The 25,256-nt window shown below is 38.7% G+C and overlaps 1 protein-coding gene across 1 annotated transcript in view; it reads right to left on the bottom strand.

Annotated features, from left to right (window-relative positions):
- The window catches only part of LOC126564506 (ubiquitin carboxyl-terminal hydrolase 36-like), a 39,655-nt gene extending 35,160 nt beyond the window's left edge, over window positions 1-4,495 (bottom strand). The window contains exons 1-2 of the mRNA XM_050221574.1: window positions 4,084-4,495; window positions 3,419-3,660 (exon numbers count right to left, since the gene is read on the bottom strand). Coding sequence (XP_050077531.1) covers window positions 3,419-3,660; window positions 4,084-4,495 — 654 coding nt within the window. The remainder of the gene's footprint in view (window positions 1-3,418; window positions 3,661-4,083) is intronic.
- Between the last annotated feature and the right edge of the window lie 20,761 nt (window positions 4,496-25,256).

The raw sequence follows: 25,256 nt of genomic DNA, 5'->3' as shown, positions 1-25,256 counted from the left end.
TTTGGGCGCGCATCTCCTGCATATAGGACAGGTCGACTCCAAAATATGATCATCTTCTATGATAGATCATCTTCTATGGTCTTGTGTGGAATACGAGGCTGCGCGACCCGCCTTGTTAGACCGCCGACCCGCCTTGTTGCAGTCCGGGGCATGGGAAAATTACCAATCACTCCAATTCGGGACCTGCTGGGAGACTGCGACGAGGTCTACCTGAGAATAATCTTTCTTTTTTGCCGTGCTAACGGATTATTAGTGTGATCCCCTTCCCCCCTCTACTCCCACTGTTTGTCTGTCTTATACATGTTGTACCTCGCTTGTATGAATAATGATGGATGAATGGATGAATGAATGAATGAATGTAGGAATGAGTACGATGCGTGAAGAGTTGGGTACCATATGGAAAAGTTGCATCGGCCTATGCTATGGACGGACAAAGAAGTGACGGGGAAAAAAAGGACACGAACGAGACTTCATGTTCGGCAATCAAGGAACTTCCGGAATGGAAAACGATCAAGACCCCCGCTACCATCAGGACTACGAGCATGGAAACGCCCACACACACCCCGGAATAAGGTGTCCTCACCCGATAAGACCCTCGCTATGAACACGACTTTGGATTTGGATGACGGAATATACGCAACGGAACAACCGAGCACACCTGGGATATGGTGCCCTTTCACGGCTCGGAGAAGGAAATGTCTCCCAGCAAAGATGAAAGGAGTATCCTATTTTTAAGTTGTGGTAAGCAATACGGCAGAGATGAGAAGTTCCGACCATTTGCCGGATTGGATCATGCTGGAGCGCTCCATAGCCGGAGTCTAGGCTGGATCATGATTCTGCGCTCCTACTTTTTTTGTATTCATTTTTTCTGTCATTTATGGGGGGGGGGGGGGGGGGGGGGGAGTGGTGCGTTGGGTTTGCTTTGAAGGTAAACTAAAACTCTTCATAATACAGCATTATAACTCATGGCTGCACGATGCAACAACGAATTTCAAGTATGAATTCGTTGTTATAGCATTTTTGTTCTATTCATTGAATTTGGTTACCGATCTGCTGTGAGTTCACACTGCTCGGGTATATGCGTTTACCACAGGTGTGGTTTTTCCGCATCTTGTGTATTTTCGATCCTAGAGGGATTTATTGTATTTCTTTGTCTGTATTCACTGTATCTCAATAAATAATTTACAGCATTTCATACAACAATACAATAGGGTTTCGAATATGACCAGTCATGTGTTTAACGGTAAACGGACGGAGCGGCTACGGGTGTGCAATTACTCGCAAGCAGTGTGAACTCACAGCAGATTGGTAACCAAATTCAATGTGGTAAGCTACATGACCTTCCAAGGGGCTTAAACAACCACTGAACACCACCAACGATTTGCAATAACTAAAAATGTGCCGTTATCAAGGGCACTGCTGTTCATATTGGCTCAAGCCAAGAAATCATAATCACTTCACATTATCAACTTCTTGAAATGATTCAGGCAAAAAGTGCAAATAACAAGTAGCAAATCAAAGGAGAGGTGGATGTAGTCTTAAATTCTCAAAGCTTCGGAAAAAAGAGAAAAAAAAGTTAAATAAACTCTGGACTCTACTGACTCAGGAGAAATACTGTCACTTAAAAAATAGAAATTAAAAGTGTTGTCTAAGCTACAAAAAATGTTTTGTAGAGTTAATTTCCCTAATTTTCCCTCCTTAATCAGATTGTTTTTACTTTGCTCAATATGATGCAAAAAACCGCATTAAAATCGGTCAATAAATGAGGTAGTTAGCGAAAATAAAGTGCGTGCGCGAAATGCCTACACCACCCAAAATCCACCCATCCCACATGAATAAACAATCTGTGCGTCACCTTAAATGCAAACACATTGAGTGTAGAAGCAAAGAAAGGCGAGGCAAAGAAAGGAGACCACCCGGGTTTTGGGGGGTGTATGCATTTCGCACGCACTTTATTTTCGCTAAATACCTCATTTATTGACCGATTTTAACGCGGTTTTTTGCATTATATTAGGAGTATTTCGGTAAGTGAGGAATGATCGGAAATAACACAATCGGTACAAACATTTTATAGCTACGTGGAGCGGGCAACGTTACCATGTAAATTCTAGAAAATAATTTAATTAATTGGTGCCCAAAACGCAATGAGACATTACTGGTCCTCCCGTAATTAAGCTTTTTGAACGAAGTGACGGTGAACAAAACCAATCCGGACTAAAAATAAGTCCGGGCTCAAAACCGGTCCGGAATCTTTTTTGATTCCGGAACCATTCGGAATCATTTTTTCGGATCGGATCGGATCTATCTATGAAGTGATGTTAGTCGAATTTATAAAATCAAGGTTAATAAATAAAGCTACTCTTTCTTTATTTATTGAGCTTAGTGGCGAACATAACGACGTACCAGGAGTTGATAAAAGACATTAAAACAATGTGTGAAGGAAAAACTGCCTCTCTTTGAATGAATGCTTAATTCGATGCTTTGTCTCGTTTTGCAAATCTAATAAAAATATAATCAAAGCACTTACGATCACAAAATAAGAAATTTTATCTTATAGTAATATATTGTCCGTTACCGCCACTCGCCGGATAAACCTATGTGCGGAGGTGACTGTTCGCCGACTAACTTTCATATCCCCAAGTTTTCCTGCTTGTTTGGTTGTTTGGCTCTTCCTTGGTATTTATGAATGTATGATATGAAAGCGAATTTTATTTGGAAACACAAACACAAACTTTCCTAAATTAGTTCAACACAAAATGGTTGAACTAATCACAAAACACCTTGCTCACACAAAAGAGAGGAATAAAGTACAACAGGTTCTGAAACCACAAAAGTAGGCGTTCGACTGGGAGCGGCATACCGACCATCTTAAGGCTTACTACACTTGTTGATACCTGGAAGAGGGATATTCTGAACTTACGACGGCGAAATTGACCGGATAGTATTTGAATCCCGGTCCTGCCGTGAGATGACCGGGCCCCCGATACCTCCATCTCCGTGCCTTCCTGACAGGAATAATGACATACTTATTGATATTAACCCCTTTATACATTTGTCCGGGCGCAAGAGCAAGGCAAGCGAATTGTTTTTGTACTGCTTTAGCCGAGACTGTCTCAGGCAGTTGAGTCCTCGGTTCTTCTGGTTTAGACCATAAACAACACCGCAATGTTTCGCACGTTTCACATAATAGCAATCATAAAATACATAATAGTAATTGTTTAATTAATAAAGTTTCATCAAAACGAGACCAATATAATAAAAATTTAGTTAATTGAAACTCGAAGATATTACTTCTGATTGACAAGTAATTCATACATCCAGCAATGACATAGATATATTGTGTAAATTTAAGAAATTGAAAAAGATCTCAACACAGAATACTTAGAAAATTTTTAAATCAAACAGTTAACATGTTTACCTTACTATTGTTGTTGCATTGATATTGATCCTCAGATGACAAAGCTTTTGATGGTTCTTTGGTTGTATTTGCAGCTTCTTGTAAACTGCCAGCATAACTCGATTGAGTTATGCGCGATGCGATACTTCCAGCAGGTTTATAGGTTGAGATACTGTATCGTTGATATATTTCAGCACCACTCAAGGCTGTGTTTCGTAGATTCGAAATGTAGTTTCCACTGCTTCTGATGCTTGTAGGTGCAGCTGTTCAAAAGTATATAACGATATTATTCAAATAAGACCTTATGTCTATGATTCGTTACATTGAAATTAAATAGTACGTAATTAAAACTGGTCATTTGTCGGAAGCTATACTGTTCTTCTTCTTCTTCATCTTCTTGGGTTAACGACCTTCTAGGTCAGGCCGGCCATTTAATGGCTTACGAGACTTGCTGATACCACTTAGTGTGGATAGTCAGTCCTCACTACGGGGGAACGGTTTTGTAGCACCACCGTGACACCCATATTAAAGGTTTCTAAAGAAATTTTCATGATCATATGATCATATGTTATGTTACGAATATGTTACGAAAAATAATAAAATATAAGATTGCCTGCGTCTATTGTTAAATTGTACTTAATTCAGCCTAAAATAAAGGAAAATTGCACAACTTGAAATAACAGTACCGTAACTGCTGAACGTCGTTGAATATCTATTGCATCTGTTGGTGTTAGAGGTCCTTCGCACGCTGTGTTTGATAGTGTCAATACAGTCAGTATTGCGATTGTTCGTATCAACGGAGGTTTGAAGACAGTCAGATGACACTCCCGGGGATTTGGTAACAGTACGACTGTTGCTATTTTGGTCGCGGTCTTCTCGTCGATGGTAAACGGAAGTTGAAGTAGCGGACGTTAATGGCGTATCAAAACGATAACTACTCTTGCGATAAAGGCCACTGTTGCCAATATTGTATGCCTTATTACTGTTAAGTAGTGGTGTATAATATATGCGATCGGAGTAGTTTGATTTAGTCAGAGTACTGGTAGACGGTTGAATGTATCTACTGGCACTAGATGAATACGCTGAAATGACTGGCATATTCCACCTTCTTGTTTATTGAAATATTTATCAGTCAAATGAAGAAGCCTGTATAATGAAAAAGTCAAGAGAGAAACAAATTAGTAAAGTGATATATGATATATCTCGATAGGTTTGTATGCTACTGTAGCCTTTAGTTTCGTTTCGTTTAATGAAAATATTGAGTTATCACATCGACATTCGTATTTTCTCCCCTTAACTCTGGAGTAAATTTCACAAACACTCATGAAAACATTAAATTTTTATTTTGAAATCCCTCGTAGCCCGCGGCTTTAATACACTAGAAATATCTCTACCATTCAGAATAGTAGAGCCCAGAGATTCTGGCTATTCTTCACATGTATTGCACCTGAAGTAGTTCAGGTGCAATACATGTTAGCCTCAATAGTTTAAGTGGTTTTGTGTGGAGATTATAATCAATCCTCGTTATACTGGTGTCCCGAAAATAATTACTTTGTTCCCTCTCACGCATCATACTCGACCTCTTATTTCCTTGACGGTATAAATGAGTGTAAACTTAGACAAATCTGAGGAGTATCAAATGCACTTAAAAGACAGCTAAATTTAATCTTCACCAATGACACAGCCGTTTACACCGCATCCACGGTATCACACTTTCCCTTCAGGCTTCTTCGTCCCGACAAATACTATCCTGCCCTAGAATTTATCATTGATGTTCCATCACCTAGCTTCTTCTCTAATAACGTTGTGTATTAAACTTCCGCAAGTTAGATTATGTTAGGTTCGAAAATTGCATTACAAATATTGATTGGTCATTTTTAGACTCTGCAACCTGCATTGACGATGCAGTTGCAAATAAAAAATTATAAATATACCAGTTGTTATAAATTTACCAGCTTACTTATGGAGACTTTCCCCCAGTGCTGTCCAAGTCCCAAATCTTGCCGTTCCCCTGCTTGGTCCAACTCCTCCCTTCGTTCCCTACGTAGAGACAGAGCTCGGGCACTGCGGAATTTCCATCGCACTCGTTCTGTTTTCCACCGCAAAATATTCAAATTGGCAGCATATGCGTATCGTGAATATAACCGTGCACAATATACACTACATGTTGGCAGACTACAATCTCAGCTTCACTCCCACCCTAAAACTTCCAAGAACCGAGAACGATCCAAGAACTCCTCTTCTTTTCCTTCTGTCATGCCCTTAGGCTCTTCTACTGCGGACTGCGTGACCGACATCTGTTCCCTCTTTGCTCAGCATTTTTCCTCCAATTTTTCTGCACCGGACGATACCACCGGGGCTTTATCGATAAGCTTCGCAAGGTTTATAAGTGTGGCAACTCCATATTGATAAAATCGATATAAATCCGCCAACTAAGGCACTACTAAGGCACATTTGTACAGAAAAGAACCTTAGTAGTGGTTATTAAGGCAAATTTTTCAATTGGGATGTGCTAAACGTGATAAGGTCGTTAAAAAACTCCTTCTCGCCTGGCCCGAACGGTATTCATACCTGTCTTCCAAAAAACCAGTGTACCCTGTTTGCCCTCCTTCTTGTTAAATTATTCCGCCATCACCTGTCTTCATCTACTTATCCCTCATTGTGGAAACTAATCTGGCTACTCCCTATTTACAAAAAAGACAGTCCCTCGAGTGTCAGCAATTACCGCGGTATCACCGGTATATAAGCTAGCGAGCCGTCATCGGAACACCGTGCACGTGCGAGCGGCACCCGCCGTCCTGGGAGGGTAAGTCGCTAGTTTACTTAGTGCCACGAACAAAGCAATTCGATGAAGGACAAACTTGGTGTTTGGTTTAATTCAAGGCTAAACTGGAGTACACACTTCACCCCTCTGGTGCAAAAATGCAGTAAAAGAATCAACTTTATAAGGACAGTCACAGGATTCTGGTGGGGCGCACATCCATCGGACGTCCTGAGACTGTATAAGACGGTACGGTATTGTCCAATACGGATAGTACGGAACGGTACTATCCGTATTGGAATATGGAAGCATATGATTGCATTGGGCATCCAATACGTTGATACTCAAGCATGAAAGGCTACAGTACCGCTGTCTTAGACTCGCACTAGGAAGCATGAATTCCACACACAACATGTCCCTAGAAGTGGAGACCGGAGTGATGCCATTTTAACCACGTTTTGAAAGGCGGTCGCTTCGCCTTCTTGTTCGTTGTTCAGCATCTAATCCCTTTTATAATAAAAATTTTTTGAAGCGCTTCTAGAGACAGGTTCTAAGAGCAAAATCCTCAAGATTTATGAAGATTTTTTTGCCCTACAAGTGCATCCTAGTGCATCCTTTTAACAACAGATTCCTCGATGCGCGAGGAAATGAATACCATACCTAATGATCTTCGCCCGAGGATAGTTCCGGGTATTTTCATGAACAAGTATAATCATTTAGACCAAATAAGCCAGTACTACACTAATGGATCACCCTCTGAGGATGGCACTGGCTTCGGTGTTTTAGCGAGTCCACCCAAGCTTTTTTTCAAATTGAGGCAGCCATGTAGTGTTTACACCGCAGAGCTAGCCACAATATTTTACGCATTATTGATGATAGTAGCGAGACCTTCGGACCAGTACTTCATCTTCACTGATAGCCTTAGTGCTATTGAAGCTCTGAGATCTCCGAAGGCTGTTAAGAGTCAGGATTTCCTCACCATAAAAATCATTGAACTGCTTGGCTCAATGTTCGATAAGGCGTATAGGATCTCGCTAATTTGGGTCCCTTCTCATTGTGGAATTCCCGGCAATGAAAAGGCAGACTCACTGGCCAAAACAGGCGTCCAAGAAGGCGCTTTTTACGACCGACCTATCTTGGCCCAGGAGTTCCTTCGTTTCCCACAGCAACTTTTCCTGTCTCGCTGGCAGAGCATGTGGGAGGCGGATGAACTCGGGCGTTTTCTCTTCTCGATCTCTCCGCAAGTGTCCCTGCGGCCTTGGTTCGATGGGCTCTCTGTGGACCGGGCGTTCATACGGATGATGTCTCGACTGATGTCGAATCATTTTGCGTTGAATGTTCATCTACAGCGTATAACTCTGGCTCAGACAAAAGTGTGTGACTGCGGTGACGGATTCCACGACGTGGATCACCTTCTGTGGTCCTGCGTGGAATTTGAAACCGCAAGACCCTCCTTGTTGAGCGCAGTCGAGGATATCGGCAGACGACCGGGTACAGAAATTAGAGAAGTGTTGGCTACCAAGGACCTTTCCTACATGAGGATCATTCACCGATTCGCCAGAGACAACGGTCTTGTCCTATGATTCCACATCCCAAGTATCCTTCCAATCCATATTCGTATTTCACCATTCCTTTTTTGTTAAATGTTGTGTTGTCTATGTCTTAAGTGTATTTTTTGTAGTGCCACGGGTAATCCGATGACTGGGCAGCAGCACTCGAGGGCGATTCCAACACTGCCGTAAAAGGGAGGCAGGCGTTGTTGAAAGTGCAGTGTTCTCCACTCCAGTCCAGTTTTGGCACATTGAGTTTGACAGCGTTGGCGTCGGGTTCGGGGTGTTTGGCGGGCTCAGTCTCGGGAGTAGTGAAGTCGCTTTCGCTGCTGCGGGATAGAGCTTGTCGATCATCCTTTGATTGGACGTTGACTAGATTGAGCTTGGAATGTCATTGCTGGAATGCACTGGAGAGCACTGTACGCAGACAAATAAATGTTCGTGCTGTCTTAACGATGTTTATTTGTTCGTTACAGTCCAGACCATAACAAAATGATCAACAATAGATCAGCCACAACACCACAATAGCCGGAATTCGGATGCAACCAACCACCATCATTACAATAGCCACCGCAATAGAACCGGACCATCATCCACGAATACATCATCATCATCATCATCATCATCATCATCATCATCATCATCAGCATCATCAACACCATCACCACAACCATCCACAACCGAGTATGCCCGGGATAAGGCAAATAATAGGGAGGAAATGCCTTATCAATATGATTGTAATTTTGTTTTTTTTTTTTTCAACACAAGCGGTGTTGACAATACGGCACTGGACCGTCATTATTAATTATAAAATAAAAAAAAAAATAAAAATAAGATGTATTTAGTTTAGAGTTTGGGGCTGCCCGGTTGTGTAGGCGACAGCGGTGCCGGGCTTCAAACGGCAGCACCGGGGTTCAAATCCCTTCCGGACCGTCCCCCGTAGTGAGGACTGACTAACCAACTAAGTGGTATTGGAAGTCTAGAAAGCCATTTCGATGGCCGGAATGACCTTAGAGGTCGTTAAGACAATAAGAAGAAGATTAAGTTTGGATTGTTTGTTCTGTAAAAATATATGATTATTTTAAATATGGAGAAACCTGTTCTGGGACTTGACAATCACTGTATCCTTCCAATCCTTATTCGTTTTCCACCATTCCTTTTTCGTAATTTGTTGTGTTGTCCATGTCTTAAGTGTTTTTGTTTTTCCTAGTGCCACGGATGATCCGATGACGGGACAATGGCATTCGGGGGTAGTTTCAACACTGCCGTAAACAGGAGGCAGGTGATTTCCACAGTACAGCGTTCTACAAATCAGTTCAACCTTGACATAACTAATTCGGCTGCGTTGGAGTTGGGTTCGGGAGTGTTTGGCCGGTTCAATCCCGAGAGTAGTGAAGTCGCTCTTGCTGCTGCGGGATAGAACTAGCTGATCATTCTTGGATCCAATTTTGGCCAGGTAGAACTGGTTAGTATTAAATAACGAACACAAATCAGCTTTTGAAAGAAGTAGAAAAATTCTCATTAGCAGTCAAATATTAACCTACCCAGCCTTTGAAATATCGTTAATATTAGCCACTGATGCATCAAAATTTGCATTGGTGCAGTTATCTCACAAGATTGATTGGGCATACATTCTAGACCTTACTTATATGGTCGTAAATTCATACTTACTTATGCAATGATGATAATTCTTATGATTCTGAAAGATTCTCATATCAAGCTGATTAGATACAAATTAATATACAGTACCGATCTAGACTCGATAGCGAACGGACGTATTTCGAGAGCAAGAGACTACCACACACACATAACGCACTTAAGTAGTAGTATAACCCCAGTGCACTACCTCGCCCAGCAATGGGTCGTACGAAACATATAATTCTAAGCGTTTCACAATTCAGTGGAAGATATTGGAAATCCACCGAAAACCGTGAGACAAACCCAACAAAATCCGTTCGATATTCTTCAAACGATCGAAGATCAAGAAATAAACGTAAATCCTACAACCACAACCACGAGGACGACAAAGTTACTACCACCAATCGTTGTGTCGAGTTCAAACGTTGACGATGTGCACAAAAAAAGTACATGCAGCTGGTGTAATAAAATACATTACCTCAGTGACCAACAACGGCACGCTAGTACGCACTACAACAAGCGCAGATTTTCGAGCGATAGTGAACTATTAAAAAACAACGAGCTCGGAGTTCCACACATACCAACTTGACGAGGAGAAGACTACAAAGATCGTGTTACTAGGCTTGACAGATAAGCCACTGGAAGAGGTTATACGCATACTAAATGATGAAAATATCACACCAGTAACGGTAAAAAAAGCTAGCCATAAAAAAGAAGCGGTACGACGACCAAGCTGTGTACCTGCTACATTTTAAAAAAGGCACCGCGGATATGAGATTATTGCGGTATATCACAGCTCTTGAACATCAAGTAGTGAAATGGCGCTATTTTTCGAACAGTACTTCGATTATGCAATGTAAAAATTGACAACGTTTCGGCCATGGAGCAGCAAATTGTTTTAGACCACCGGTATGCATAAAGTGCGCTGAGCATCACGGTTCTGCAAACTGCCCAGTAGCGAAGCTTTCTACGGACGGAATCATACCGAAGCACAAACTAAAATGTGCCAACTGCGGAGGGAATCATACTGCTAATTAATTCGGATGTCCGAAACGCATAAATAAAACGGCGACCGAAAACGACAAGATGAGGCTTACAGCATCAAAACAGGTATCAATTTCAAACGGTAATTTCCCCCTCCTTCCCTCAAAACATCCATCCCAAACTCCTACGGCTAACACACATACTAACAAGTTATCAGCACAGCCAATTAACTACAGTTCGTTCGCCAAAGTAACGGCAAATAACCATGATGACCTCTTCAACTCCGAAGAAATAGTTGAAATAGTCAAAGAAACCTTCGCGTGCTTGAGGAATTGTTCAAATAAAGAAGACCAAATTTTAGTGGTCTTCAAAATTGTCCAAAAATATTGTTATCCGTGATGGCAGGACTCAACAACATAACAGTTTCCTACTGGAATGCTAACAGCATTACCAACAAAAAAATCGAGCTTATCTTATTACTTAGATAAAAACAAGATAGATGTCATGATAGTTTGTGAAACATTTCTCAAACCAGGACAGAGGTTCAATGTGACAAATTATAACACATACAGAATTGACAGATTACACGGGGCCAAAGGCGGCGTTATGATACTGGTTAGAAGCAGTGTAGAGCACAAATTACTTCCTGCTTATAATCTTAAAGTAGTTGAAGCCATTGGTATTGAAATAAGACATAATAATATTCCTATATCAATCATTGCCACCTATCATCCCGGAGCTAATTCTGATATGGTAATATATGGATATGGTAGACAGAGACATAACTCAAACTTTAAATCAATTTATATGCAATTAACAAATGTTATTAAAACTCAACTAAACTTAATACGTAATGAGGCATGGTCGAAAAACCTTGCGTCAATGAATTCCCAAAATAATCCAAACAAACTATGGAAATTTGTAAAAATTATACGAAACCTACCAAAAACCATTCCAGAGGACCATTCCATTTAAAAGAGGATGGTAAAATATTGCTGACCCCTGTCGAAAAATGTGAGTCTCTGAAATCGCATTTCCATAACCATTTCCATAATAAATCGCAAGCACATAACACTACCATCAACAATTTCAGTAACCAAGAAAACAAAGTAAATACGACCTTTAATCGTTTTTACAATAATTCAACTATCACAGACTTTGTCCCAAGAGAACTTATTAGGCCAAAAGATGTTTTAAAAATTATAAAAAATCTAAAATCCAAAAAATCCACTGGGATAGATAACATAAATAATAAAGCAATAAAAAAACTCCCGAAGAATGTTATAATATATTTAAACGTAATTTTCAACAGTTGCTTAAAGCTAGGATACTTTCCGACCAAATGGAAAATTTCGAAAGTAGTTGCAATCTCTAAATCAGGGAAAGACAATACTTTAGCGGCTAATTACAGACCTATCAGCCTTCTCAGTTGTCTTGGAAAAATTTTCGAAAAGATTATTGCAAAAAAGTTAAGATCCCACACCGACAGATACAATATCATTCCAAATTAGATTACTGAAAAAGGACATTATTTCCAATAGAAACATTTAAAAATCCACCGCTTTAGTATAATTAGATTCAGAAAAAGCGTTTGATACCATCTGGCATAAAGCTTTGCTCTTTAAACTCATAAAATTAAAGTTTCATCATTATTTGATTCACATTATACATAGCTTCATCACCGACAGGAAAAACTCAGTCCACATTTCAAATAGTACATCAGAAACATACACGCCTGGAGCAGGTGTTCCGCAAGGAAGTGTACTCTCTCCTCTCTCTCATTCTCTACCGAAAATGAAGGATTGCAACCAATACTTATATGCTGACGATGTAGCAATAAGTGCCAATGGTAAAAAAGCTAAGACTATAATTAAAACTCTTAATTTTAACTAAAACTATAATTAAAACACTTAACAGTTATTCGAAGTACTGTCTCAAATGGAAGCTAAAAATAAATAGAGATAAATCGGAAGCATTATTTTTTACCCGTTTCACTAGGGCAAATAAAATTCCAACCACGCAACCTCATATAGAAAACACACCTATACCTTGGAAGGAAAATGTCAAGTATCTTGGCTTATTACTTGACAAAAGATTAACGGTTAGACATCATACAGAAAACATAATTATAAAATGTGAAAAAATCTTTCGTGTACTGTTCTCATTTCTAAACAGAAGATCACAGCTTAGTTTTACAAACAAATTATTGCTCTATACTGCTTTAATCAGACCAATCATAACATTTGCCTTCCCTGTCTGGGTAATGTGCGCTAAAACACACAAAAATAAGCTTCAAATCTGTCAGAACAATTATCTAAAAACTATATTAAATGTTCCTCCATGGTACAGGACAAACTCGCTACACAGAAGGTGTAACATGAGTACCATCGAATAGTACATAATGAAATTAACAACTAACGATAACAATAGAAACCCTATGAACTTCAACACAATAACCGGCTAAATAACCAATCCTCCCCATCCTCCTTTTACTCCCACATTTTCCCACACCTTACCATCCCGGAAACTCAAACCGTTTAAAAAAAAACCTGGGTTTTCATAATCCAATATAATTCTACCGACTTCTAAAGATAAACAAAACTAGTATAAAAATAGAGTAAGATAGGATAAATACGTAGAAACTAGGATATAAACTAGATTAAGCATAGATTTACATAATTATAATTTGTTTATTCATGTGGGTTATTGCGAACAAATTTTTTCCCCACGAAACATATTCAAACCCCCGATCGGTAAATTTAACGTTTCAAAATCGACAAGGTCAAAAATAACTTAACAACAACGAGGAAAGATGAGATCGAACCCGTTAAAAAAATGTAATATTTGTATATTGTACATATTGATTTTCACTCGAATAAACTACTACTATTACTGTTTAACACCGAAATGTCAAATGGTATGATCCAACCTGGCGAGTAGAAGATGTCAGATTGGAGAGGAAGGAAGAGGAGGAAGAGAGAGTAAAAAATTAGTTGGATATGAGCACGCGTCGTTATCGGGTCGCTCCAAATATCGAAACATTTTTGTAATTGCCCAAAGGAAATATACACAACGTAGGGACTGAGACATTTGAGTCTTTTTATTTAAGTACACGAGCACGGTACAAAACAACTACTATAAATTAATATAAGAAGAGCACCATTATGAGATACGCCGCAGACCGTGTAAACAAAATGGCTTATCACGGATGAACCCGACAGAAGATATTCATTCCTCTAGCATGACAACTCATTCAGTTAATAGTGATGATAGTCATACTATACGACAGAATATTTGGTAAAACTATTTTTTTAACCAAATTATTCTTAACTGCATAGCAATAATGAAGAAACGCGTGAGGAATAACTTATTTTTGACACACTATAATAATTATTTCATTTAATACAACAGACTTTATTTTATTATCTGTAAAAAAAACTTTAAAGATAAACAAATTTGATTTTACCTATTGTGAATAGTCTGAGCTATTACTTGATTAATATAATCCAAAAAAGCGCATTAAAATAGGTCAATAAATGAGGTAGTTAGCGAAAATAAAGTGCGTGCGCGAAATGCATACACCACCAAAAACCCACCCATCCCCCACGAATATACAATCTGCGCATCACCTTAAATGCACGCACATTGAGCGTAGAAGCAAAGAAAGGAGAAGAAAACATCCACGCGTGTATTCCTGTGCGCTTTCGCTCACTCTCACGCAAGGTTACGACAGCGTTTAGTCAGATTTGAAAAAAAAAACCTACACTATCATTCGTCGCGCAAAAACCGAGAGAGAAAAAAAAAACAAGCAAGGAGCAGCTCGATAATGAAGAGAAGACATTATACGAAAAAAAAGTAGAAGAGTTCATCTCGAAAATGCTACCCTTAAGTTGCGCCGTGCCATACTCATTCGAAAACGGACACGGAACTCGGACTCGAAAACTGAATTGTATGGATTCCGGACTCGTTTTTTTTATTCCAAAATCGTTTTCAATCATTCTTTCGGTTCAGATCGGAACTATGCTAGGGTGGGATCGGATCAGAATCGTGATTGCGGACTAAAACGCCCATCGCTAGATTAGAAGAAAACTAAACGTAATTACAGAAAAATATTCTTTAAAAAATTAAGGAAGAAATTCGTTCGTTCATCAACCTTTGCAAACAATGTCTTTCAAACATCAAATTTGCCGAATCGCCAATTCCAACAAAACCGCTCGATATTATTCATATGGATACTTTCATTTGTCAACCCAATCTGTACCTTACTGCTGCTTATTCTTGGCTAAACAACCGCTAACGTAACGCTGGCCATCGAATGGCTTACTAGATTAACCAATACCAGGTAGTCAATCCTCACTAAGAAGGGACGGTGTGGATGCTACGATAATAATTCTCCCAAAATACCGATCTACTGTGGACGTTAAACGTGTTTTTGTAAAATTTATCTGAACATATGGTACACCAAAATCAATTTTTTTCGATAGTGAATTAACATTCAAATTTATAGAAATCTTTTGCAAACTCTCTTTACACAATCAAACATTAACGTGGAGAATGGAACCATTGAACGATTTCATTCCACATTGATTGACAGTTTTCTATGCATAATGAAAAAGTATAATGATTTATGTGACAAAGAGATTTATAAAATATCAACTACTCTATATAATTCAACCATTCTCAATGCGATCAAAATGAAGCCGATTGAAATATTTTTTGGTATCATAGAAAACGACTATTGAGGCAACTCAATCGGGAACGAATTTTAGGAAATAGAAACCGAGTGTTTGAAGAAATAGATTTACTACTTCAAAATTATCAAAAGAATTAATTATTAAAATAGGCAACAGAATAACCGTACCAACGTCTGTTTACTACAAGAGGCAAGGAATTAGAGACAAGAAGAAAAATAAATACAATAAAGTAGTTGTAAGAGAAATTCGTAGAAAGTCATAAGCCTAGAGTAAAAATAATCTGCATTGGTTATTACTTATGTTAGAGAGAGTTTGTTTTTTTTTATTATAAAAACATTGTAAATATTTATAGAGATAAATCAATCAAGGGCGCTCGATCTTTACCCCCGAGTAGCTATAAACTGTGATAACATTTTGGATGCAATGCAATAACACGTTGCACTGAAAAAAACGCGCTACGCATACGCGTATTTACTAGCGTTTTAACACGGAATGATCATATTTTTACGAATATATTGTTTCGAATAGTTTTCAGGTATTTCTTCCTGACTTAAGTCCCTTCTAGGTACGCCAGTTATCAAATTGCTTACTACATTCTCTGATACCACGTAGATGGATAGTCAGTTCGCACTAAGGGGGAACGGTTCTAACAGTATTCGCGCTGCGGTCCAGGCATGCCAACAATTTATATTTAATGTTAATGCGAAACAGTTCCAAATATTTAAGTAGTTCAAATGAATCGAAATAAACCTCAATTCATACTAAACATGCTGTTCATGTGCAAATAGAAACATGAATTCGAACAGATCAAACATGTAAATGCAAATAATTTCCCATATGTATCGAATATCCGCAGCAATCCGATATACGCGCAAAATCATCATGTGCGATTAGCTTTCAATCCCACTATATGTAGCATACATTGTTCTATTGACAAAATAAGGCACTACTAAAGCAAATTTGTGTCAGAAAAACCCTTAGTAGTGATTATTAAGGCAATTTTGTCAATGACAGGTGGATAATACTTGTACACAACTTGGTTGGTCTGCTCTCTGCATGTGAGATGGAAATACGCATAAGCTATTCAAACAAGATTAACTATTTTTATAATTTAGCAATTCGTTCTTTTGTAAACTCTTTTTTTTATTTTTGTGTCAAACATATTGTTCTTTGGTCGACTCATTGATTTGTATTAATAATATGACATGTTGTGCATGGTGTCTATTTTTAGCACTGCGAGAACTTTTTTTTTTTGGTTCGATAGCCGTACCTACCTACGCACCAAAATAACTTTCCACAAACAAAGTACGTTTTTCTCTAACTTTCCACGCTTCGGCCTCCAAAACACACGTAAGTATTTCAAGATTGGCAGAATAATGTGCGCACGCTCAAACGGTTGAAACTCCTTGGTCAACTTAACATGTGCTGCGCACTCATTTATTTTAGAGCAAAATTGTACTCGAAATAATCTTTGAATTTATTTTTCACTTCACTTCACTTGAATTCATTTATTATGTTATTACAGAGTAGCCAAACAAAGTTGAATAATTTACTGTAACTGTAGATTCACAGGTTAGCAATTGGTTAAGCGAATGATTAGTCATACATAGAAAAATAGCACACAAGTTGTTGAAATATACCGCTTAGGTTTCCGGAGAGTAAACTGAAGCATGCGCACCTCACATTTTACAAATCGTGACGGCCTTTTTTATCGTGAAATTTATAGCACGCATGTATTATTTCATACAGCTAAAAGTGAAGTTAAATAGTCGTATGCATACGATGAAAGATATTTTCGTTACAATTTGAAAGTAACTTCAGATGGATGATTTGGCTTAAACAAAGAAAATGTCAAACGTATCAGTGTTCCTTCGCCCTTGAAATTGATGAGTGACGGTCTCGTTTTAGACATCAACATTGTTGATTGCGTTTTTTGTTGTACAGATTAATAACAATTATTGATTGTAATTTGATTGAAGAGCAACAGACTTGTAATTGTAACCAAAGGTTGAGTAACCATGATGTTTGACACTTGAAACAACAACAAAAATCGCAATAATATCTGACATCAAACATACTGAACCACGCTTCGCGGCACGAAACATTTGTTAAATAAAATTTCTGTAAAAATTAATATCATGGGATCACACAACTTTGAATAGTTCTGATACAAGGCCAGAAACAAAGCTCATTCCCGAAATACGGAACAACCACTTACGTTTTATGTTACACACCACACAATCACGATCACAAAAGCTGTCTAAATGTTTAACAGCATTATTATGTTTTCTATCTGACACTCATGATACAATCTTCAGTATAGCTATAAATTTAATGGGGAACTCAATTAATGAAAATAAATCGAATCTCTTTTTTAGACTAGCCCATGAGCTTGTGCACTTTACTTTTTATTCTTTCGTGAAAACTCACGTGCAATTGTGTTACTCTCTCACAAGACTGAATCAAATTCGTGGTGCGATTCGATAATGCTCTCAAGGTAGCCCAGCATCGGTACATGACATCACCGAGCAAAAAACTGTGACTGAATCTAAGCCACAAATAGATTATTCAACGTTTCGTACCGCTTAAAATAAAGAGCGAGTTTTCTCTCTCCCAAAACATTCAGTGTACTGCAGTAGTATTGGTGTGTATGCAATGCAAAGCAATGTATAGGGATCGTTCCGTAGCCTTGTTCTTATACCACGTTGCTGCTCGCAAACAAGTAGGTTAATAGAAAGACTAGAAATAGTTTCAATAAAAACTGACATTCTCTCTCTTGCTTTTCTTTGTATCCTTCTTTTCATCTCACTAACACACTTGTAATCTTCAATGATCCAATTCTTGAATGACTCTGTTAAGATGATTTTTATAATTCACACTAAAAGTAACTATCAAAATGGATCATTGAACATTACTCATGTTACAAAAATCATACCATATCTTCGTTTTAACAGTATCACCCTAGTCTGTACGGCGATTCGGTGGTATAGGTGACAACGGCGCAGATCATACGGTAGGACCGCAGTTCAAATCCCATCCGGACCGTACCCGTGTAGTGAGGGCTTACTATCCAACTACGTGGTATCGGCAGTCTAGTAAGCCATTTCGATGACCGGCGTAACCTAGAAAGTCGTCAAGCCAAGAAGAGCGAGAATCTAGTCTACACGAATCATTGTCAGACACATCGAAATCCCCGTGTTATACAAATCCTTTTTATGCACTTTTCTTTACCCCTGAAATGTTGTCATTCAAAAAGTAAGTGCGCTAGCTTTAACTTAGTTTTTATTGTTGTTGTAGATATTTATTTGTATTGCGGGTCCTTGCCGTAGTGCCAAAACCAATAATACTTATACTATAAATATGATTCGGTTCGTAGTTTTAATATATAGAATGTTTCTATATCACGTTGAATAATTTTCCTTGCAACGGCTAATCTAATCTTCCTAGTTATATACACCATCCTAACGACAGGCATAAAAAACGCACGAACAGCTTATGATTAATCACACAGAATTTGATTAACGAAATATTTTATTTCGTTCTTCAACTGTTCAATTTTTAAACCTTCGATAAGCTTACTCTACTTATTTTTTAAAATATCAATCACTACAGGGCGTGTAGACAATACGGTACTGTACCGTCATAATTACTTGTAAACGACTGCAAGTCGTGTACGATCGGTCATACAAACAAGATCAGCTACGAATTTAGATCACGAGATCGCTCTGAGCAAGAACGATGCTCGACATAGAAGATCAAATCGGGGCCTCCGAAGTCGCGGTGACACGAAGCATACATTAAGCCGGAGACTTTTGACAGCTGCACCAGCCTATTGTTCCGGCCGGCTCCACAAGTTGACTGCCACGCGTTAACTAGTATGTTCCGTTAACGAATTTTCCTCGAAATGCTGTACGAAATACCACATTTTTTTAAAAGATATTGTCGCTTCGAGGTGTAACGATCGACTCCGATATTTTGTTAGAATTTTACAGTTTAGGACTTACACTACTACTTAAAACTAAGCTTACACTAATACACTAAATATTATATTCTAGTATAACATGTAAAGTAGTATAATAACTTCTAACACTAATACTAACAAACGTATTATAAAAGTAAACTAATCTCCTTCCTTAAATTTAAGCGTCCTCGCTGGGCATCGTAAATTTTATTGATCATATTTAATTTGTAAACTGTAACGAATTTATTTCTTAGGCCTAGAGTCATGGATTTTTATGTTCTATGTTTATGTTTTTTTATGTGAATCTACAAAAATTAGGTCGTTGCCCTTACTTACTTAGTTTTGTCAGTTTGTGCGATTCCTTAGTAATTCTTTGATTAACTCTAACGTAAACGTCTTGACCTTCAGTTAACGCAGGGGGTTGAGTTAAATTTAGATTTTTCTTAAAGTTGAGTTAAATTTAGACAATTTTCTTGCTATGCTTATTTAAGTTAACCATAACATTTGCTTGTAGTTCCTTGAGTCGTGGGTATATTTCTTCTGTATTCGTAATACCTTCCATATTGAATCATTAAAATCTAATTCGTTGTAGGTAGAGTGCATGGTTCTATATAGTTCTATCAAAGTGGAGTAAAATCGTTCCAGCATTCCGTTGGAATTACTATAACTGGCATGGTGTACCTCAATATTTAAATCTTACAGGAATCCAATAAATTCTATAGAGATAAACGCCGGTTCCTGATCGCAAACTATAACTTTGTGTCTTACCAAAAATTCTTATATGCTCTGTTATCGCTTTCTTAAGGTTGACGATAGTTCTTGTTTCTAAAGGTACGACGTTCGCAAATTTGGAGAATGCATCAACGATTACCAACATTTTTTCCCCTTTCATAAAGAAAATATCGATATGGATTTTTTCGTATGGCTTCTACACGCTGACACTTTTCTTTACCAACTAAGGTGGATTTCGATCATGCTTGCATCGTTTACAAATTGCACAGTTATTAACTACGATTCTTACTGTTGTTAGAATATTTGGAAAGAAAAAGGATTCGATTATTTGCCCAACATTTTCTTTTGATCCCTCTGTGTGCACGCTCGTGAGTTTTCTTGATTATCGCGACTTTTTTCACGTCTTTAGCCAACAAGGGGAAATAATTTTTATTTATTTATTTTTATTTATAATTAATAATGACGGTCCAGTGCCGTATTGTCAACACCGCCTGCGTTGAATAAACTTTATAATCATCTTGATAAGGCATTTCCTCCTCAATCTTTGCCTTATCCCGGGCATACTCGGTTATGGTTGTGGTGATGGTGATGATGATGGTGATGATGATGATGATGATGATGTATTCGTGGATGATGGTCCGGTTCTATTGCGGTGGCTATTGTAATGATGGTGGTTGGTTGCATCCGAATTCCGGCTATTGTGGTGTTGTGGCTGATCTATTGTTGATCATTTTGCTATGGTCTGGACTGTAACGAACAAACAAACATCGTTAAGACAGCAAGAACATTTATTTGTCTGCGTACAGTGCTCTCCAGTGCATTCCAGCAATGACATTCCAAGCTCAATCTAGTCAACGTCCAATCAAAGGATGATCGACAAGCTCTATCCCGCAGCAGCGAAAGCGACTTCACTACTCACGAGACTGAACCCGCCAACCACCCCGAACCCGACGCCATCACTGTCTAACTCAATGTGTCAAAACTGGACTGGAGTGGAGAACACTGCACAACAAGGGGAAATAAACCAGTTTAAAAATTTTATACTAACAAACATATGCGATAGTATTTGCGATTGGTTGGTTTCTTGTACCACTCGACTAATTGATGTGATATAAGTTATTGGTATAAGTTACTAACTATATGTTGTTTTGAATACTCTAGCCTGCTTATTGTACATCTATGGTACGTTGGGAAAACTTCTTCATGTGATTCGCTTTCGTCTCCCAATTTTAGGACAATTTGTGTTTTAAACGTATTTGTTGGCCATTCCGATGTTCTTATATAATGATCGTCACTCCTATCTGCCGAGTGGACTGTATCGTTAGCATTGATTTCGTCTTTGCTCATGTCGATTTCATTGGGCTTAATTCGAGATAGAGCATCTACCACGATATTCTCTTTTCCAAGTTTGTAAACCAAGTCGAAATCAAATTCTCTTAGTACCAATTTTCATCTTATTATTTTCTGATTTGCACTAGTCATAGAATATATAAGGGGTAAAGGGTATAAGGGGAGGCCCGGTGGTGTAGGCGACAGCGGCGTCGGTCTTCAAACGGCAGGATCGGGGTTCAAATCCCATCCGGACCGTCCTCCCGTAGTGAGGATTGACTAACGAACTACGTGGTATCGGCAGTCTAGAAAGCCATTTTGATGGCCGGCATGACCTTAGAGGTCGGTAAGCCAAGAAGAAGAAGAAGATAGAATATATAAGAGGTTGGTTAACCGTTATCAAAGTAAATTTTCTTGCGTATACACGGTCGGTAAATACGGTCGAAAATATTTCACGGTCCAGACCATAGCTAACAGTTCTTTTTCAGTTGTGCAGTAATTTTCTTCCGTTTTATTTAATGTCCTGGATGCATACGCAACAGGTCGATCTTTCCCTATAGTTCCTTGGGACAATACGGCACCAACAGCAAAATCGCTAGCGTCTGTTGTCAAAATGAAAGGTTTCTGAAAATCGGGGTAAACTAAAATCAGGTCCATGGCCAACAGTGACTTGCATTTTTCAAAACATTTTACTTAATCGGGTGCGAAAACTAACTCGTTATCTTTACGTTGTAATATGGTTAATAGCTTAATGAGCTTGGCAAAGTCTTGAATAAACCGTCTGTAATAACCAAGCGTTCCAAGGAATTGTTTCAATTCTTTTAGAAAAATTGACCGTGTGGCCCAAAAATTGTACTTCTTTTCTGAAAAAGTGGCACTTGTCGATTTTTATTTTTAATCTTGCGTCTTTAAATTTCTGTGAGATGCTTCGAATATCTTTTACGTGTTCTTGAAATGTGCCCGAAAATATGATGATATCATCCATATAGACAAGGCAGCACGACCCTATGGGTTCTCTTAGAACCGTATCCATAACTCTCTAAAAAGTAGAGGGAGCATTTTTCAGTCCAAAAGCCATTCCTGTGAACTCATACTTCCCTGAACTAACAGCAAATGCTGTTTTTTCTATATCATCCTCCTCTAACTGAATTTGGTGAAAAACTGCTACGAGATCTGTTGTAGAGAAATAGGAAGCTCTACCTAATCTGTCCAAGATCTCAGTAATGTCCAGTAAAGGGTATTTATCTGAAATGGTTATTCAGATAAATACCCTTTACTCAGTTACAGATACCCTTTAAATTCAGTTTCCGGTAATCAATGACTAAACGATACTTTTTCAGTCCTGTTGAATCTTGTTTTTTTCGGTACGATCCAAACAGGAGAAGTGTATGGAGATATCGATTCACGGATTATACCATGACGAAGCATTTTTTTTAGTTGATCTTGTACCTCAGTTTCAAATATCCTTGGACATTTGTAGGACTTTGTATGAATTGGAATGTTATCGACTGTTTTGATTTTATGTTTGAACTTATGTGTGAATGAAAACTTGTTCTTGTCGAAATACAAAACTTATGGTATTTCTCTCAATTTCTCTTTCTTTTGGTATTTCTCTTTCTTGAGTTCGAAGCTCGAAGGCACGGTGCGTTGTCTTGGTGGAACAACACTTTTTTCTTCTTCGCTCTTTTTTCGTTCGTCAAGCAACCAAAAGTTGCTTGACGAAAGACGCTCTGTCTCACAAACTAATTGACATACAGACGTCAAATTTTGACACGAATCATTTGAAGGTTGGTGCTATATAAAAATAACATTTAATACTAGCGGCGCATTCTATGTGTCAGACCGGGGACTTATCAGCCAACCTGTTATGTTTATCAATATTTCCATCCTATTTTCAGAGTATTGTTGCGAATGTCCAGAAATGCGTTGAGATCTTTCAATGTTTCGTAACAATAAGCCCGTCAAAAAAATCATGAAACGAATAAACGTAGAATTTGATTTCAAATTTATAGCAAAAATATCGAAAGACGACTATTTATAGCAATAATATCGAAAGACGAATTTAATGGCGTTTCGCTATCGTATTTCTTCCTTTCTCGCTCATCAGTGTTAGTATGCTCTATTTTTTTTTTTCTATTTGACGCGTTCGTGTATTCTATGGATTTCGAATAAGCTTGTTCTAAATCGTTTTTTTAAACAATTTGTTTATTATATAACCAAAAACATTCATTAAAACAAAATATCAAAAGTAAAACAGGAATGCAAAGTGTGTTTGTGACATGAATTTCATTAATAACAAATAGAATCACGTTGAGTACGTTTACATCAATCGCAGCATCATTATTGCTAATGATGTGGATGACACAGTTTGCAAATAATTTACAAACAACATCGAGTTTGCTGTCTCTAATATGCGTTAGGGCAGGAAAGCGCAGCACATTGAAGAATGGCGTAGCGAGTTCAGGAACATGCTGGTTCAGGTGTTGCACGAGAGTTGACTCCATTAACTCTTCGGCACAACGCAAACTTGTGCGGAAGAGTTTCCAGTTGAAAGCATGTCTCGCAATTTAGTGTGCTGGTTCCGTTCCATCTACCCTACAGTTCTCCATGTGATATCTTCCCATTGGCCAGCAGATATATGTAGTGTGGAACATTGTAAAGAGTTCAGTTTCCAGCAATGAATATTTTTCCAGACATTCCTCCAGTTGATGTTGAGTAGTGTGACTACGACTTTAGGATCCCGGTATCTCTGGTTCAGGCTTCGGATTATATGCTTCGTCGAACATCGTGCGTCTTGGTCTAGTGGCATATACGCCATCTCCTGAACCACCATACATTTAGTGCCATACATTTAGTTTTGGGGATGTTTAGGTTCAGGCCTCCTTTATTGCGCGGCTGCTCGAGTAGTTCCAATGGCACGTGCCAGCGCTTCTGTAGTACAACAGGTACCCGATTATAGTAGTGACCCTATTGATATCCGACAATCTCGAAGTACACACTGAAGCCACGTAGAACAACTTCGGAAGAAGAAAGGCATTCAGGAGAATAACCCTGTGCTCCAGGTTGCGATCCCTGAACCTGTGTAGTCTCACGAGCTGCCCGAATTGACATGTACTTGACGAACGTTGTTGGAAAACAGTATTCCAAGCAACCGTAATCGCTCCTCGGTTCTTAGCCACGGTACATTCCAATTTACAGCTGGGGTGATCAATCATCAATCAATCAACCAACGTTCATAGCGATCGTTTTGTCGACGTTTAGGTGAGCACCGGAGACACTGCCAAATGCCTCCAAGAGCTATCCAACACGATGGATTTTATCAGGAGAGGCTGTCACCACATATGTATATGTCGTCAGCATATGCGTTAATCAGGTCAACCGGGTCGGAACGAATGCCTTTCTTGTCTTGCGATGAGGGGTTAAAGGTACAGGATAAAGAGGCAAATGGGTAGAGAATCACGTTCTCGAACAGATCGCACAATTGGGAAGGGATTGGAAAAAAATCCATTTATTAGGGTACGTGAAAAGGACTGCTGACTAATGGCTCTCAAAAGTCCAACCAACCTCGGTTGAAACCCATTGAGAACATGTTGTTAAAAAGAAAGATCCGATTCACACGATCAAATGCGTGGGAAATATCGAAAGAGGCAAGCCTGCCATGCTTCCGTTTCCTCTGCGGATCAATCTATCTTTCCTTAACGGAAACCACAGCTTGAAAAATGATGCGAGATTTATTGACAACAAAGTCGAGACGGTATTTTAACAATTCTTGACAGAAGCTTGTAATCTACATTAAGGAATGATATAGGTCGAAAGGCAGACATGGTAAACCCATCGCCCCGCTTCTCCACTAACACTCTGACCCCGTCAACGAAACTTTGAGGAATCTCTCCTCGGAGAGCTTCATTCAGAACGAGCCCAAGTTGTCGACTTATGATGTCGAAGGAACGGAAATAAAACTCTTTAGGTATTCCATCCGGAACAGCGGACATTTGCGAAGCTGAATTTTTGATCGCATCAAGGATCTCACTGGTAGTGGTTTCCTTCATGCACTGACGAACTTCATGACTTCACAATCCTCAGGTAAGACACATGTACAAAAAAAAATTGTCGTCTGTCTGTATTATACCTGTCTCTGTGGACAGACAACAGACGACCTGTTGTGTAAAGATCTGTAAAGAAACCCTCCACGTGGTCTTTTATCGTTTCT

This window comes from Anopheles maculipalpis, chromosome X (genome assembly GCF_943734695.1).
Source record: "Anopheles maculipalpis chromosome X, idAnoMacuDA_375_x, whole genome shotgun sequence".
NCBI classification, from domain to species: Eukaryota; Metazoa; Arthropoda; class Insecta; order Diptera; family Culicidae; genus Anopheles; species Anopheles maculipalpis.
This window is presented reverse-complemented; position numbering and strand designations above follow the sequence as displayed.